The sequence below is a fragment of the Nomascus leucogenys genome, chromosome 5, assembly GCF_006542625.1.
Source record: "Nomascus leucogenys isolate Asia chromosome 5, Asia_NLE_v1, whole genome shotgun sequence".
NCBI lineage: Eukaryota > Metazoa > Chordata > Mammalia > Primates > Hylobatidae > Nomascus > Nomascus leucogenys.
This window is the reverse complement of record NC_044385.1, coordinates 57,385,017-57,399,742: the sequence shown is the minus strand read 5'-3', so window position 1 is coordinate 57,399,742 and position 14,726 is coordinate 57,385,017. Positions and strand designations below refer to the sequence as shown.

At 37.2% G+C, this 14,726-nt stretch overlaps 1 protein-coding gene across 5 annotated transcripts in view; it reads left to right on the top strand.

The window, feature by feature from the left end:
• The window catches only part of CDK8 (cyclin dependent kinase 8), a 155,789-nt gene that overhangs the window by 130,528 nt on the left and 10,535 nt on the right, over positions 1–14,726 (top strand). For 4 of the 5 annotated variants that reach the window (XM_012506697.2, XM_003273139.4, XM_030813209.1 and 1 more), the window contains exons 5-7: positions 2,914–2,971; positions 5,320–5,451; positions 13,462–13,605. In XM_012506697.2, the coding sequence (XP_012362151.1) occupies positions 2,914–2,971; positions 5,320–5,451; positions 13,462–13,605 (334 nt within the window). The remainder of the gene's footprint in view (positions 1–2,913; positions 2,972–5,319; positions 5,452–13,461; positions 13,606–14,726) is intronic. The other variant, XM_030813210.1, reaches the window with a different exon arrangement.

Here is a 14,726-nt window from a genome sequence, read left to right as displayed (position 1 = left end):
TATTACTTCTGTCATTAAGGGAGAGGGGGAAAATCCAATTTTAGAGCAGAAGAAAGGCTAGGGACAGAAAATGGCATAGCGATGACATAGTTGTGAAAGGTTGCAGTCTATTCAAAGAATGGCGAAAACATGAAAACATGCATGCAGCAGGAGCAGTGGGAAGCAGGGGAAGGCAGGGCTGCAGGTGATGGGAAGCAGCCTGCCAGGCGCCTTGCATCCCATCACAAGGACTGGACCTTAATGCAGGAGTGGGGGAGGACCAATCAAAGTTAAAGTAGAAGTAGGAGTTCTTTTTTTATAGACTGAGTCTCACTCTGTCACACAGGCTGGAGTGCAATGTCCTGAATTCAGGTCACTGCAACCTCTGCCTCCCAGGTTCAAGTGATTCTCCTGCCTCAGCCTCCCGAGTAGCTGGGATTACAGGCACACACCACCGCGCCCAGCTAATTTTTGTATTTTTTAGTAGAAATAGGGTTTCGTCATGTTGTCCAGGCTGGTCTGGAACCCCCTGACCTCAGGTGACCCGCCCACCTTGGCTTCTTGAAGTGCTGGGATTACAGGCCTGAGCCCCTGTGCCTGGCCTTTTTTTGTTGTTTTTTTGAGATAGGGTCTCACTCTGTTGTCCAGGCTGGAGTGCAGTGGCATGATCACGGCTCACTGCAGTCTCCACCTCCCAGGCTCAAGCAATCCTCTCACCTCAGCAGGAACTACAGGCGTGTGTCACCACGCCTGGCTAATTTAAAAAAAAAAAAATTTTGTTGAGGTGGGGTCCTACTGTGTTGCCCAGGCTGGCCTTGAGCTCCTGGACTCTGGCAGCAGCCTCATCCTCCCAAAGTTCTGGCATTACAGGTGTGATCCACTGCACCCAACCAAAATAACATTTTGATAATAGTCATAAAACACAGCGAAAGCAAAGACACTTTTGAAAAGGTTCATTCATACCTCTGTCGCTCTACAGTTTTATTCTTCTAGTCCTTATTCACAGGAACTTTTTTTTTTTACCTAGTTCTAATCACAATCTATATATCATTTTGTGTTCTGCTGTTTTTACCTAGTCTTCTTGTAATAATTTTCCATGTGGAAGGTTCTAAGCAAGAGAGTAACATAATCAGATTTGTCTTTTATGAAAATGACCTTGGCAGCAGAACTGAAGATTAATTTGATGGGAAGAGATTCAAAATGGAGTTAAAGAATAGGGAGTGTATTCAACAGGTGTTTAGGGAGTCCTGCTCTGAAGAACCGTGAGAGGAGAGTTCTAGCATAAACATGGAAGTTTCTTCCTGAGCTCACATTGTGAATTGGGAGCAAGCCTTTAGCAAATAGAAATGCTGCCTGATTCCATTTGGAAAGCCTTTCTCTGCCTTCAGCATTTTGCACTATCTCAGAAATCTGGCTTCTCTCTGAAGTAGGCCGGGCCCTAAGAGACCACAGAGACTAATCAGTCTTGATTGATTACTGTGATGCATGAAAACAATTTTATTTGTCCTGGGTAGCACCTGTGTGTAGCTCCCAGCGAATACTGTTAGTGTTGTGGTTAGAAGTGTGTGTGTGTGGGGCGGGGGGGGGGCGGGTAGTGATAGAGGTTCTGAGATTTTTTTGTGAATAAAACATCAGTATTATTATTATTATTATTACAGCAGTACATATTAATTCCAAAAATTGCTACATAAAATTACTTTCAGGATTATAAATTAGGAAGGGAGCCCCAGACTATTCAAAGACACGGTAGACTCTGCCGCTACCCAGTCTTGCTGATTATACTTAGGGCAAGTCATTTAACCTCTCTGGTGCCTAGTGGACTCAACTTTAAAAATTGTAGGAGTTTTTAACCTCTGAGATGTCAGTGCTGCCATTTCAGTGATACTTTTTTTTTTTTGGCTGGGAATAACTGTCTTTGATAGGTGTCTTTGATACACATTAAATGTTGGCAGTAATAGCTTAGGGGCCATCACTATATATGGTTAGAGAAGCCTGTGAAATGGTTACCACTATAAACAGACTTCATTACAATCTTTGATTTTAAAGTGATTTATGTCAGTATCTGAAGAGGTGTTCAATCTAGTTTCACTTTTATTTAGCAGACTGGTAGAATTCAAGTCAAATCAAGTAGATAGCAGGATAGTAGAGTGAGTAAGGAGTGAACCAGTTGCCTTTTTCTTCCCCTCTCTGCTTTCTCTCCCCTCATCCCCTCCTTACTCCTTCTGCTGCTCCTTCCCTTTCCTGAAGAAAGGGCAACCTTTATTCATTAGTGTAGTAGATACCACCATAAAAGACTTTAGATGACAATCAGTATATATTTTAAAGATTTAAAAACTGAAACCTTTGTAAACTCTTTAAATTTTAGCTTACTTTTTCACTTAAAAATGAAAACCTCAAAACTGTTCCTGTCATGAAAAATTCCTATTACTTTACTAACTTGTTTCTAAAGTACTTTATTAAATTTCTCAATAATTCATTTATTTAAATGTAGGTGCATACTTTGTCATTTCCAAAAAAGGATTTCTGGTGATTCCTTGCCTGTAATTAATTTGCTACTTGGTATTAAATCATCTTTCTCGATTCATTTTTCCTTTGAAGTCAGAGCAAGACATTTTATGTACTTGAAAGAGTGAGAAGGAACCACAGCATGACTTTGTGAGATGCTTGCCAGTAGTGAAAACAGACTGATAAGAGGGCCAAGAAAAGCCTCAGCCTTCTGTGGAGAAAAGCACTGCCATATCTGGGCCTTCATGAAATTTGCATACCGCTTTGCATATATACATGCACAGTTTCTTTGGTGACTTCCTGTATTTGGTTTTAATTTTTGAATAAATGAGATTTTTTAAAAGGTGGATTTGTGTTATATTGGCATATTGTCTATTTAAAAGAAACCACTACTGTCTACTGAAAAAAAACACTATTTTGTTTCCACAGAAACCTGCTAATATTTTAGTTATGGGTGAAGGTCCTGAGCGAGGAAGAGTAAAAATTGGTATGTTATATCTTTGCTAAGTCACAGTGTAGCACTCTTTTAAAACTTTTGCAGGCAGCTATATCACTTCTAATTTTTGCTATAATATGCATATATTCATGTAGTTCCATATGATTGAAGCCATTTCTAAAGAGTATGCATAAAAGTGAAAAATGTTTCACACTCTTGAAAGGTGTCAGACACTCCTAAAGACTGAAGCATTCTAATTATGAAACCGTGCAAGTTTCCCAGAAACCTCTGCTTTCATTAAAAATAGCCTATAGAGGTGAGGGGCTTCTATCTCTGTTAGAGGCCAGCCTCACCTTTAGTCACAAGGGCATACATACAGCTTGCTAATAATTCTACTATCAGTCGTGTTCGCTTGAGTCAGATTAGATGAGCACATATGCCTCTGTTGACCTCGTCTAGATTAGGAGTTATTAATACAAACTCTAGGGAAAACCGTGAGGCTGGATAGGTACAGAACCTTAAGTTCTAACAAGACTGTATTGTAGTAGGCCTTTGCCTGATGGGAAAAAATAATGGGCATTCTGTACATATTTTCTGATAGCTCTATTTTCTTAGATATCAAAGCAAAATTTTACCCACTTCTGGTCTGATAATCTATAAGGATAAAACTAAATTTATTTAATCTGATTTTTTTTATTGTCATTTCCAAGTTGTGTTTGTCACATATTTTTAGTTTGTTTTGTGTATTTGTAGAAATGTTTAAATTGTATTAATTTGAAGACATCAGGATTGTAACAAAGTTAATAGTAACTTCTGATCACAAGACATAATATAAATTGGAAGTAACAGCTGATTTGTATCACTTTACCAACAAAGAAACACATGTGTGTTCTTAATACTTCTAATATTCTTCCTTATAAATCCCCCCAGATCTCACTTTCCACTTCTAATTAGACTCTTAAAATACTCTGTTTTTGATAAAACTTTGCAAATGTTTAGTTATGAGAACATTTGATGTGCCTTAATGTACTCCAAGTTTGGCTTTCCTTGAGAAGCAGACCCTGTCAGCACTCACCCTAGTGCCCTCCAAAATGCCTGTTAAGTCTTTACATGTGCTTTTAAAGGAGTCTCTCCAGTCCATTTTCGCGGCATCAAATTCAAATGTAAGTTCAAAGCATGCCAAATAGAAAAGAGCCAGCCAAACACTAATTACAAAGTGTTCTTTACTGTTTAATTTAGGGAAAATTTATGTAATACACTAAAACAATCTAGTTTGGAATTATACTTCTGTGTAATATATATGATGTTGGCAGGTTTGGGGAACACTACGTCTTAAAGCATTCACATTTAAGAAGAAATACTAGTTCTTCTATAAATCATTATTTAGTAATCTTATTCATAGTTTTAATTATTTGCCAACTTTTGGTTTTTTTTTTTTTACCTTTGTAATTAAGGTGATTATAGTAAGGCCTAATTCATTAAAAAATGTGTATTAGGAAAATAGAACTAAACTTATCAAATGGTGGGTGAATTTTGAAATTTTTGAATAGGTGGTATGAATAGTGATCATTCAACATGTATTAGGCAAAAGCTATGTGTAATGACAACTGTACATGATACTATTAGGGATAGATATGAAAGAGACACAATTTTTGCCTTTAAAAGATTATGGTATAGCAGGATAAACAGCCATTCCTGAATAACTACACTACATGTTAAACTGTGTTAAATGCCATGACGAACTGTATCTAATCTCAGTTCTAGCTCTGAGGTATGAGTTTGTACCTTTGTCAAATCACCTAACTTCTTGAACCATATTCATCTGGAGAAGGAGGTGATTTAATTAGATGACTTTTAAAGTCTTACCTAGCTTTTAAAAAAAAAATACTGTGATTCCTTAAAATTAAGTTAGTGAAATTCAACCCAAGTAATGGGGGAAATAATGGTGTTAAAATATTGCATAGTCAGCTTCTGATTAATTACACCAGTGAACAGGCTTGTTGATGGAAATAATGGATAGCCTTACTCTAACTGATCCCATTTCCTAGTGCTTGTGACCAGTACTAAGAATGGAAATGCAGCTCAACAACCCTGTCCCTAACGGTGGGGTGACACATGGAAAGAAAAATCTGCCCAGAGAAGCAAGGTCACCCCTGACCTCAGGCAGCAGAGCTTGACTATAACCCCATTGAAGAACTGGGTAACAGTGATTTGAAGAGAATGGAGCTTTCAAACTTGCTTTATGTAGACTTCTAAAATGGATGTTTTGTGGGTTTCTTCCCCTAGAATTGAGCACATTTTTCGTCTTACTGAATAAGATGGTAAATTAGACTAATTGGTTAGATTTGTAAAAAACATTTACTTAGCATGATTTTTTTTTTTTATTTTTTATTTTACAGCCGACATGGGCTTTGCCCGATTATTTAATTCACCTTTGAAGCCTTTAGCAGATTTGGATCCAGTGGTTGTTACATTCTGGTACCGAGCCCCTGAACTACTTCTTGGAGCAAGGCATTATACCAAAGCTATTGGTGAGTAGAACTTATTAAAATTCCATGAATTTTTTAAAGTTTCTTTAAAAGACACACATTCCTATATATTTTTAAATTAAGTAGTATAGCAAATTATAAAAGTAAGAGCAGACTGGGTGTGATGGCTCATGCCTGTAATCCAAGCACTTTGGGAGGCTGAGGCAGGTGGATCACTTGAGTCCAGAAGTTTGAGATCAGCCTGGGCAAAATAGTGAGACGTTGTCTTGACAAAAATTTTTAACAATTAGCCAGGCATGGTGGTGTGCACCTGTAGTCCCAGCTACTCGGGAGGCTGAGCTGGGAGGATCGCTTGAGCCTGGTAGGCAAGGTTGCAATGAGTCATGATCGCGCCCCTGTACTCCAGCCTAGGCAACGGGGAAGACCCTGTCTCAAAAAATATAAATAAATAAAAAATAAAAGTAAGAGCAAAGCCTAACCCAACATTCTACTTCCTGGAAATACTGTCAGTAGCAATAGGGGTATATCATTCCACATACTTCTCTCTGCATAGAAAGATACCAAAAATCTTTGTAATTAAATGGGATCATATTATGCATTCTATTTAAAATTTTAGATTTAATTTATAAAACAGTACAATTTTGAAGTCCTTTAACTTCAGACAAATGTTTCTTTTACCAAAAGAAATACTAACTTCTAAAAGAGCCCCCTAAAATTAAAGGAAAGACATTATGAAAAAAAATTTAGCACTTTAGGACATTTTAATCCACTTTTCTGTTTTTGATAATATCAGTTACCTCCCTATTGTAAAGAATAAGGAAATTAGTGCTCTTACACTTCTTCCCCTACCAACCTCTCAATCTGTAAGCAGCATTAGTAATATCATCATCACTTTGTCAAAGTTTACATTTTTTTGTGTGCTAACCATAGTTCCCACAGTTGTTTATACTTAAGTTACAAATTGTTGTGAATTTAATGCTCAGCTGCTAGGCCTTTCACCACTGCTTGTCCATTACTCAAACCTGATTCTGCTTCATTATCTTTGGTTGCATTATCATCAAGTAGTTTTTTTGTGTGCTTTACCTTTCTTCTTTTCTTTATTTTGTGTCTTTATGGTTTCCTTAACTTGTTCTGTATCCTCCAGGATGGCATTAAACCCTCTTTCCCTTTACTGGGTAACTGCATCCTGAGGTTTTCTATTTTGTATTGGTTGGTCTCCAGGCATATTCTACCATTTCATCCTGCCTTTTCCCTTTTTTATTCCTCTGGGTTAGATCTATTGCTTTCTGCATTTCATGATTTCATTTCTTATTTTGCTACAGTATGTTCTCATGTAAATTCCTTTGGAACTGTATCTTAGAGGTAACTTTTCTAGTTCTCGTATTTCTGAAAAATGCGGTCGGTATCATACTTGCTACCTTGCCAGGGTTTACAGTTCTAGGTACAAAAGAATTTTTCTCTCAGAACTTGGATGACACCCCTCCATTGCCTTCTAGCTTCAGTATTGCTAATGAAGTCTCCTGCCTGTCTTGTTCCCAGTTATTGGTAGATCACCTGGGTTTTTTCTTTCTGGAAACAAATAGGATTTCTCATCCTTGTATTTCACAGTGATATGCTGACCACTTGGTGGGCACACTCAATCTGAAGTTCATATCTTGTATCTGTGGGAAATTCTTTTGTGTAGTCCTTTGATTTCCTCCTCAATGTTTTCTGTTTCTCTTTCCTCAGCCCTGTCGTCAGATGTTGAATTTCTTGGAATAATCCTTTATACTACTTTTTTTCTCATGTTTTTCGGCCTTTGTCATATCCATTTCTAAAAACCTCTTGTTCTCTGATTACTTTTTCATAGTATCTTGTATTTTTTAATAGAAAGAAAAGCCTAATATCTATGAAGACAATGATAACATTGCTGATTTGTTTGTATTTTGCAGTATTCCCAGAATAATTACCTGTGTTTTCTTTATAGTCACTCTTTTCATTGTATGTTTTGATCTCTCCCTTCCATGTAGCAAGCATTCTTCAACTGTTTGGTGACCCTTGAGTGTCTCTTTGTATTTAAAAATCAGGTTACTAAAACTGCTTGAGAACTTTGTATAAATCATGGGGCTTATAGAGTGAGACCTTTAGGGTGATCCAGCAGAGAGCCACCATTGCCTGGGGTAACCTCTAAATGCCAGAAGGTGCAGGTCTTTCCTCTGAAGCCAAAGTCTTCAGGGAAGAGTCCTCCAACTTTTGGCCCATGCTGTATGTACCTGGCAGCCCCAGGGTGATGATAGAGAGTAGGGAGGAGGATCAGCTTCTCCTGTTCAAATACAGACTTTGTAGCTGGTATTCCCAAGAACAAAATCTTCACAGCATTGCAGGGGAAAAGTCTGCTTCCCACTCAACAACAGCACTGTGTCCTGAGACCTTCTCTGAATTGTCTTGTCTACCTTCCATCTTCTAGGTCTCCACATGGCCAGTTTCTTCTTTTCATTCGGACCTTAGTGAAAATAGTACCTCTTCAGAGAGAACTTCCCGGATCACATAGTCTAAAATAGCACCCAACCTCCGCCTTCACACTTCTTTTACCTTATTGTCTTCATTGACTCAAAGGGTATCTAAACTCCACTAAAACAGGTGGACCTCACCTCACTGTTCACCATTGTAAACCAGTGCCTACATAGTATGTAGTGAGAACTCAGTTTTCTTTGTTGGATACTTGAATGAATCTTGTCTCTGACAGTCTCCTCCTGTTCTTGTTACTGTGCATTTACACTTTTATGACTTTGCTGTCAATTAAATGTAGATTCAAGAAGGGAAAAGGAGCAGTGTTTGTGATCTTTCCCCCATATTAATCTTGAATCCAATATGTCATTTCCAAAAATCTTTATGTTCATTAATCTTCACACATGCTTTAAGATCACATTTTATTTTACAGAAAAGTCAGTTAGATATGGGAATTCTCTGTACTATCTTTGTAACTTTTCTATAAATATAAAATTATTAATACAATATTTAGTTTTTTAAGTCATTTAAAAGGAAAAATAAGGATTATTTATTCTAGTCTTATTTTAGAATACATGTTATTACCTAAATACATATTTGGGTATCTTCTTTGCAAGTGTACTCTAAATGCATTTAAGGGTGTATATAAACTAATGCGATACACAGAGATTTTTCCCACTCAGAAAATGAATGTTTAAAAGCAGTGTTACTTTTGGTAAAGCATATTAACAAACTATACAAATAAGAAAGTGATTGCCTAATCTTATTTCCTATTTACTGAACACCTGAGACTTGAATTTATTTAAATTGAGTAAAAAATATACTATCATAGAAACTTGTGACTCTGGCTCATTGTTTATTATCTTGTTATTTTTCCTGAGAAGCTTATGTCTTACTGGAAGCATTAAGATTTATATAACCTTTTACTCACTGGGATATTCTACAGTCTAGCAGTTCTAATGCAGGGGGTGTGCCACAAATCTAAACTACCAGCACTTAGGAAGCTAGATTCTCTTATCCCAATGGCTGTGTGATTTGGGAGAGAGGCCTTTCTTCATATTTTCCTCCCTCCTCCTCCTCACCAACATAAGCATTTATTGGGTAACTACTATGTTAGGAGGACCAAATACGAATTCAAATGATGGGCCTTACCCTGAAGAGATTTACAGTCCAGTTGAGAAGACAGTATGAATATATGCATACAATAATTTAGTCATCTTTGAACAATAGAAGTAACAAAGACTACCAGCCCAAGTTGTAATCTTAGTTCTATCACTCTGGGGTGTGTTTACGCATTTAGTGCTTTAGCCTCAGTTTCTGAAAATGAGAATTTAGCCTGAGTCATCTCTTCGATCTCCCTAAATTCAAAAGTTCTGTGCTTTTATTTATTTAGAGAAAGAGTCTCGCTCTGTCACCCAGGCTGGAGTGCACTGGTACGATCTTGGCTCACTGCAACCTCCACTTCCCAGGTTCAGGCAATTCTGCTTCAGCCTCCCGAGTTACAGGCTTGTGTCACCACACCCAGCTAATTTTTTTATTTTTAGTAGAGACAGGGTTTTGCCATGTTGCCCAGGCTGGTCTCGAACTCCTGACCTCAAGTGATCCACCTGCCTCGGCCTCCCAAAGTGCTGGGATTACAGGTGTGAGCCACCACACCCAGCCAAAAAGTTTTAAGCTTTTAAATAAAAACAGCTGCCCTCTGAGGGTGGGAAGTTACAGAGGGAACTGACTTGGGTGCAAATGATTGAAACCAAGGTCAGTGCCATTTTCTTAGCAGTGGTGATTCCAGCCCACACCCTCGTCTGGTGTACACCTACTTGCCCAAGATCAATCTTGGGGAACACTTTCTTCTATTGAAACATTGATTCAAAATTTATACACAAACCACTTTCAGTTTTTCTAAAAATAAGGTCAGGCACGGTGTCTCACATCTGTAATCCCAGCACTTTGGGAGGCCAAGGTGGGCAGATCACTTGAGGTCAGAGGTTCGAGACCACCCTCACCAACATGGTGAAACTCTGTCTCTACTAAAAATACAAACCTTAGCCAGGCATGGTGGTGGGCACCTGTAATCCCAGCTGCTCAGGAAGCCGAGGCAGGAGAATTGCTTGAACCTGAGAGGCGGAGGTTGCAGTGAGCAGAGATCACGCAACTGCACTTCAGCCTGGGTCGCAGAGCTAGACTCTTTATCATAAAAAGTAAAAATAAAATAAAAATAAGAATAAGGAATTGCAAAAGGGAACCTTTTCCTTAATACCAGCCTCTACCACAAAATCCCATTCCTCCTGTCTACTGCAGAGGTAGCCTAAAGATTAAAATGCTCAACAAATTTCTCACACCACCATTATAGCTGCTTACCAAGAACTTCCCCAGCATTTTGATTTCCCTGTTTGATAGCTGAATTGTGAGCAGGTGATAGAAGAGCCTTTCTAGATGAACATACAAATAATTTGCCGAATACATTCCATTTAATGAAGGGGTTAAATCTGTTAGTGAAGCTACTAAGAAGGAGCAAAAGCATAGGGAAAAAAATCTCATCAGAACACATCAAATTCACCTGTGGCCCCTCTACTACAAACAGATTGTAGTGCTGTGGTGGTTTATTCCGTTGTGCAGAACTGCAAGCTGAGTCACTAAACCAAAGAGAGGAAATAATAGGTTAGTAAACATTGTAATCCCAGGAACAAAGTTTAATTCACTTTTGAGTGTTTTGTTTTTTATTTTTGTTTGTCTGATTTACTTTGGGGAAAAGGCTAAAAAAGGGATATCAATCTCTAATTCAGTGCCACTAAAGTAGTCCTAAAAGTCTTACTAAAGTATGGACTTTTAAGCTCAGGTGTTTGTCCTCAAATAGCTGAATGGCCACTAAATGTGAGGCATTCTGCTAAGTGGGAAATACACATTAAAATGGAGAAAATGAGAATTTCTTCCCTTTTATCAAAACAAGAAGCTTGCTATTACTACACTTGTTGATTCAAATATTATTGAGCAAATTCTTTTCTCCTCCCAAATTTGGTCTGTATAGCATGCCAATTCCTACTATTTCCTTTGCCTGGTTAGCTCAGTAGCTACATATGAGCATCACACATTTTGAGAAGTAGATGAAACTTAATATGTTTTTAATTTGGAAAGCCATTTTGTAAGGAGTTTGGCAGGCAGGTGAACACTAAAGAGACTTTCCGTGAATTGGGCACGATCTGAAAGAAAAAAAAAAAAAAAAAAGACAAGGTAGGAAAAAGAATACAAGAATTAGAAATGTATCTGAAATAATAGCCTGATCAGCTGACTCAGAGTTAATGATTAATGTATGGGTCAGGATTTTGAAGAAAGGAAGAATGGTAAAATTGACAAAGGTGAGAGAGAATAGCAGATATAAAGACAGAAGAGTTACCAGATGGGAGGGAGTTAAGCAAGGTTCAATACATTATTTTTCCTGTTGACCAGACTTTTTCTTTAAAAAGCAGTGTAGCTTTGCATACATTTTTTCTGTGAAGTGGGGTCTTGCTATGTTGTCCAGGCTGGATTCAAACTCCTGGGCTCAAGCGATCCTCCCACCTCAGCCTCCTGAGTAGCTAGAACTACAGGCATATGCCAGTATTCTCAGCTAAGAGCAGTGTAGCTTTAATTATAGCTTAAGTACTTTACTTACCTTTCATCTTCCTTTATATATTTTATTTTCTTCTTTGGGATTTTTAATAACTAACCAGATGAATTGTTACAGTGTTTATTGGGTGTACTGTAAGTAGAATTTTAAACACGCAAAGCCATCCATGATCCCTTTTCATGATCCTACTTAGCTGCCTGTGTGGCCATTGATTATCAAAGGTTAGATTTATAGGGTATACCCATACAAAAAGAATAATCACAAAATAATTAATTTTCCCATATGCCTTTTGATGACAAAAACAAAATAGGTTGGCCTATGTTTCTTGATGAGACTTTTCCATATGATGGTATTGGCTAGGCTTGGTTCTCTGATATGTAAATACGATGTCATTTTTTAAAATCACTTGCTGCAGTCAGTGTGAATCTTTAAGTAAATCGATGATTAACTTGTTACTTTGAAATGTAAATGTGTGAAATTTTAGATTAAATTAAATATCTCTATTCCAGTTTTGGAATTTAGGAATTCTCATTTTAGGTTTTTTTTCTTATTTCCTGTTTAAGTGACAGTTATTAACATATCTGAACAATCAGCTTTGATAAAATAGTAATTTTGATTTGTTCCCTTTGGTTATTTATATATGTCACAGGTATTGATTAGGTCAGTCAAAAACCATGTGTTGAGGGTCTGCTATATGCACACCATTGTATTTAGTGTAGGATTTGTTAAGAGTAGAAATAAAATATTTTCAGCTTTAAATTCTACATTGGCAAATAGATCTTACCTCTACTAATAGTTCTTTTGAGTACAAATTTAATATGAATGAAAGTAAATCTGTATCTTGTGAATGAAAGGAATTTACTTTGTTGCGTACAGAGAAACCCATTTGCCTGGCTTTTGTCAATAATTCATTTGAATTTATAACCCTGTTTTTTTTTATTTGAGATGGAGTCTTGCTCTGTCGCCCAGGCTAGAGTGCAGTGGCGTGATCTTGGCTCACTGCAGCCTCTGCCTCCCGGGTTCAAGCAGTTCTCCTGCCTCAGTCTCCTGAGTAGGTGGGACTATAGCCGCGTGCCGCCATGCCCAGCTAATTTTTGTATTTTTAGTAGAGACGGGGTTTAACCATGTTGGCCAGGCTGGTCTTGATTTCCTGACCTCGTGATCCGTCGGCCTCAGCCTCCCAACGTGCTGGGATTACAGGCATGAGCCACCACACCCGGCCGAATTTATAATCCATGTTAACAGTAATATTTTGCTTTTGTTTCCTGTCCTTTGTATTAAATACTTAAATTTGCAAAATCTGATACTGCTTACGGCATCAAGAACCACTTTGAAAGAAAAACTTTGTTAAAGTAGAAATGCGTTAATTCTTAGGCGTTTTGAGGTCGGGCATCGTCTCTTGGTGGAATACCACCTTACTGATTAGTGCTAACATGAGAGGGTAATTATTAGACCTTGCAAATTAGCAAGTAAATAAAATAAAAATATTTTAGCACAAAAATTTACACTATTGTGTTAGGCGAGTGCCCAATTTCAAATACTGTTTGGGTTTTCTGTTTGTTTTTGTTTAGTTTTCTTTGGTTGTAGTTCCCATGCTCCATATGCAGCTTTACTGTAGTTCACAGAAAAGGTATCACCTGGACATTGAAAACTCACCAGAATACAGCCAGTACATTTAACTGGGCTTAGAGTGAAACCATTTGGGTGGTATGGAGGTATACAGAATGAAAAATCGGGGTGGAGGGCATGGGAATGTATACTTATAATAATGTTTCATGGTATTTAATAATTATAATTGCTTAGGAATTAATATGAGTTATTAGGGAAAGAAAGAAAAAAACACTCCCCAAGAAAATAAAATTGCATTTTCTTTTGGAAAGAACCACTTTATTTTGCACCTTTCTTTTTCTTTTTTCCTTGCCTATTTTTCTTTCTTTTTTTTTTTTCTTTTTGTTTTAAAGATATTTGGGCTATAGGGTGTATATTTGCAGAACTACTAACGTCAGAACCAATATTTCACTGTCGACAAGAGGACATCAAAACTAGTAATCCTTATCACCATGACCAGCTGGACAGAATATTCAATGTAATGGGATTTCCTGCAGGTACACATTATTCATTTTTGTTTTTGTTTTTAAATCACTGTTGTTTGAACTTAGATGTCTTCGTTGGAGAGGTATATATTTTTAGCTGATGGAAGCTACTCTTACTCAAGTCTTTGTTTTTTGACTTGCATTTATCAAAGATCCGTAGAAACAGCAAAATTTGTAGAGTTTACATATCAGCATGAAAATATTTATGGGTTTCCTGAATTTGAGGACTGTATTTTTGTTTCATCTTGTTTTACTTTTTTGTTTTGTTGTTTGATATTTGAAATGATAAAATATTTTCAATATCTGTATTAAAAAGGTACCTTTAGCTCTTACCAGTAGAAACTATAAATGAATTCAGTAGAAGGAATTTTTTTCTGGCAGCACATATAATACTGCCACTATTTGGCATTCAAATATAAATTTTGAACCTTATTTCTATTTAGGACACTATACAGAATCACATTATATTGAATAACAGCATTTAAGTCTTCTCTTAGAACAGTCACAATGTGGGTGAGAGTCATAGTACCCCACGGTGAGTTAGCCTGCTGTTTTGCAACAGAGAGATGGTTTACATGTATCCTATCCCTGGTATTAGATCTCTCCAACTGTATCTCAATCCCTAGTTGTACTACAGAACGGTAATCACCAAAAACTGCTCAGAGGTCCAAAATAATGAGAATTTGTTTAAAACACCTAAATTTTGGCTAGTCAAGTACTTAGTAGAAAGTGTTTCTTATTAGGAATATTTCTCAGGTCACTATAAACTCAAGACTAATAGAGATAATACCTGAGACTTTTAATTCTACATTCCCTTGTAAGGGTGTTAATTATCAGTAAATGTAGAATAACTACACAGATACTGCCTTTCTCCGAAATTGGTCACCAGTTTGGAGAAGACCTCTGTTGTGATGGGAATTTTATTTATTCAGTAAATATTTATTGAGTACCTGCCATGTGCCAGGCACTGTCTTAAGTAAAAAGTTATTGATGATGTAACAGACATGATTATTGCCCTCTTGGAGTTTGCATTGTACTGCTATATGTAGAATGTTTAAAAAGTAGGTATGGTTTGAGTAGAGACAGAAGAATTCTCTTTTCTTCCTGCTTCTGAATGTGTCCACCATTTCTGA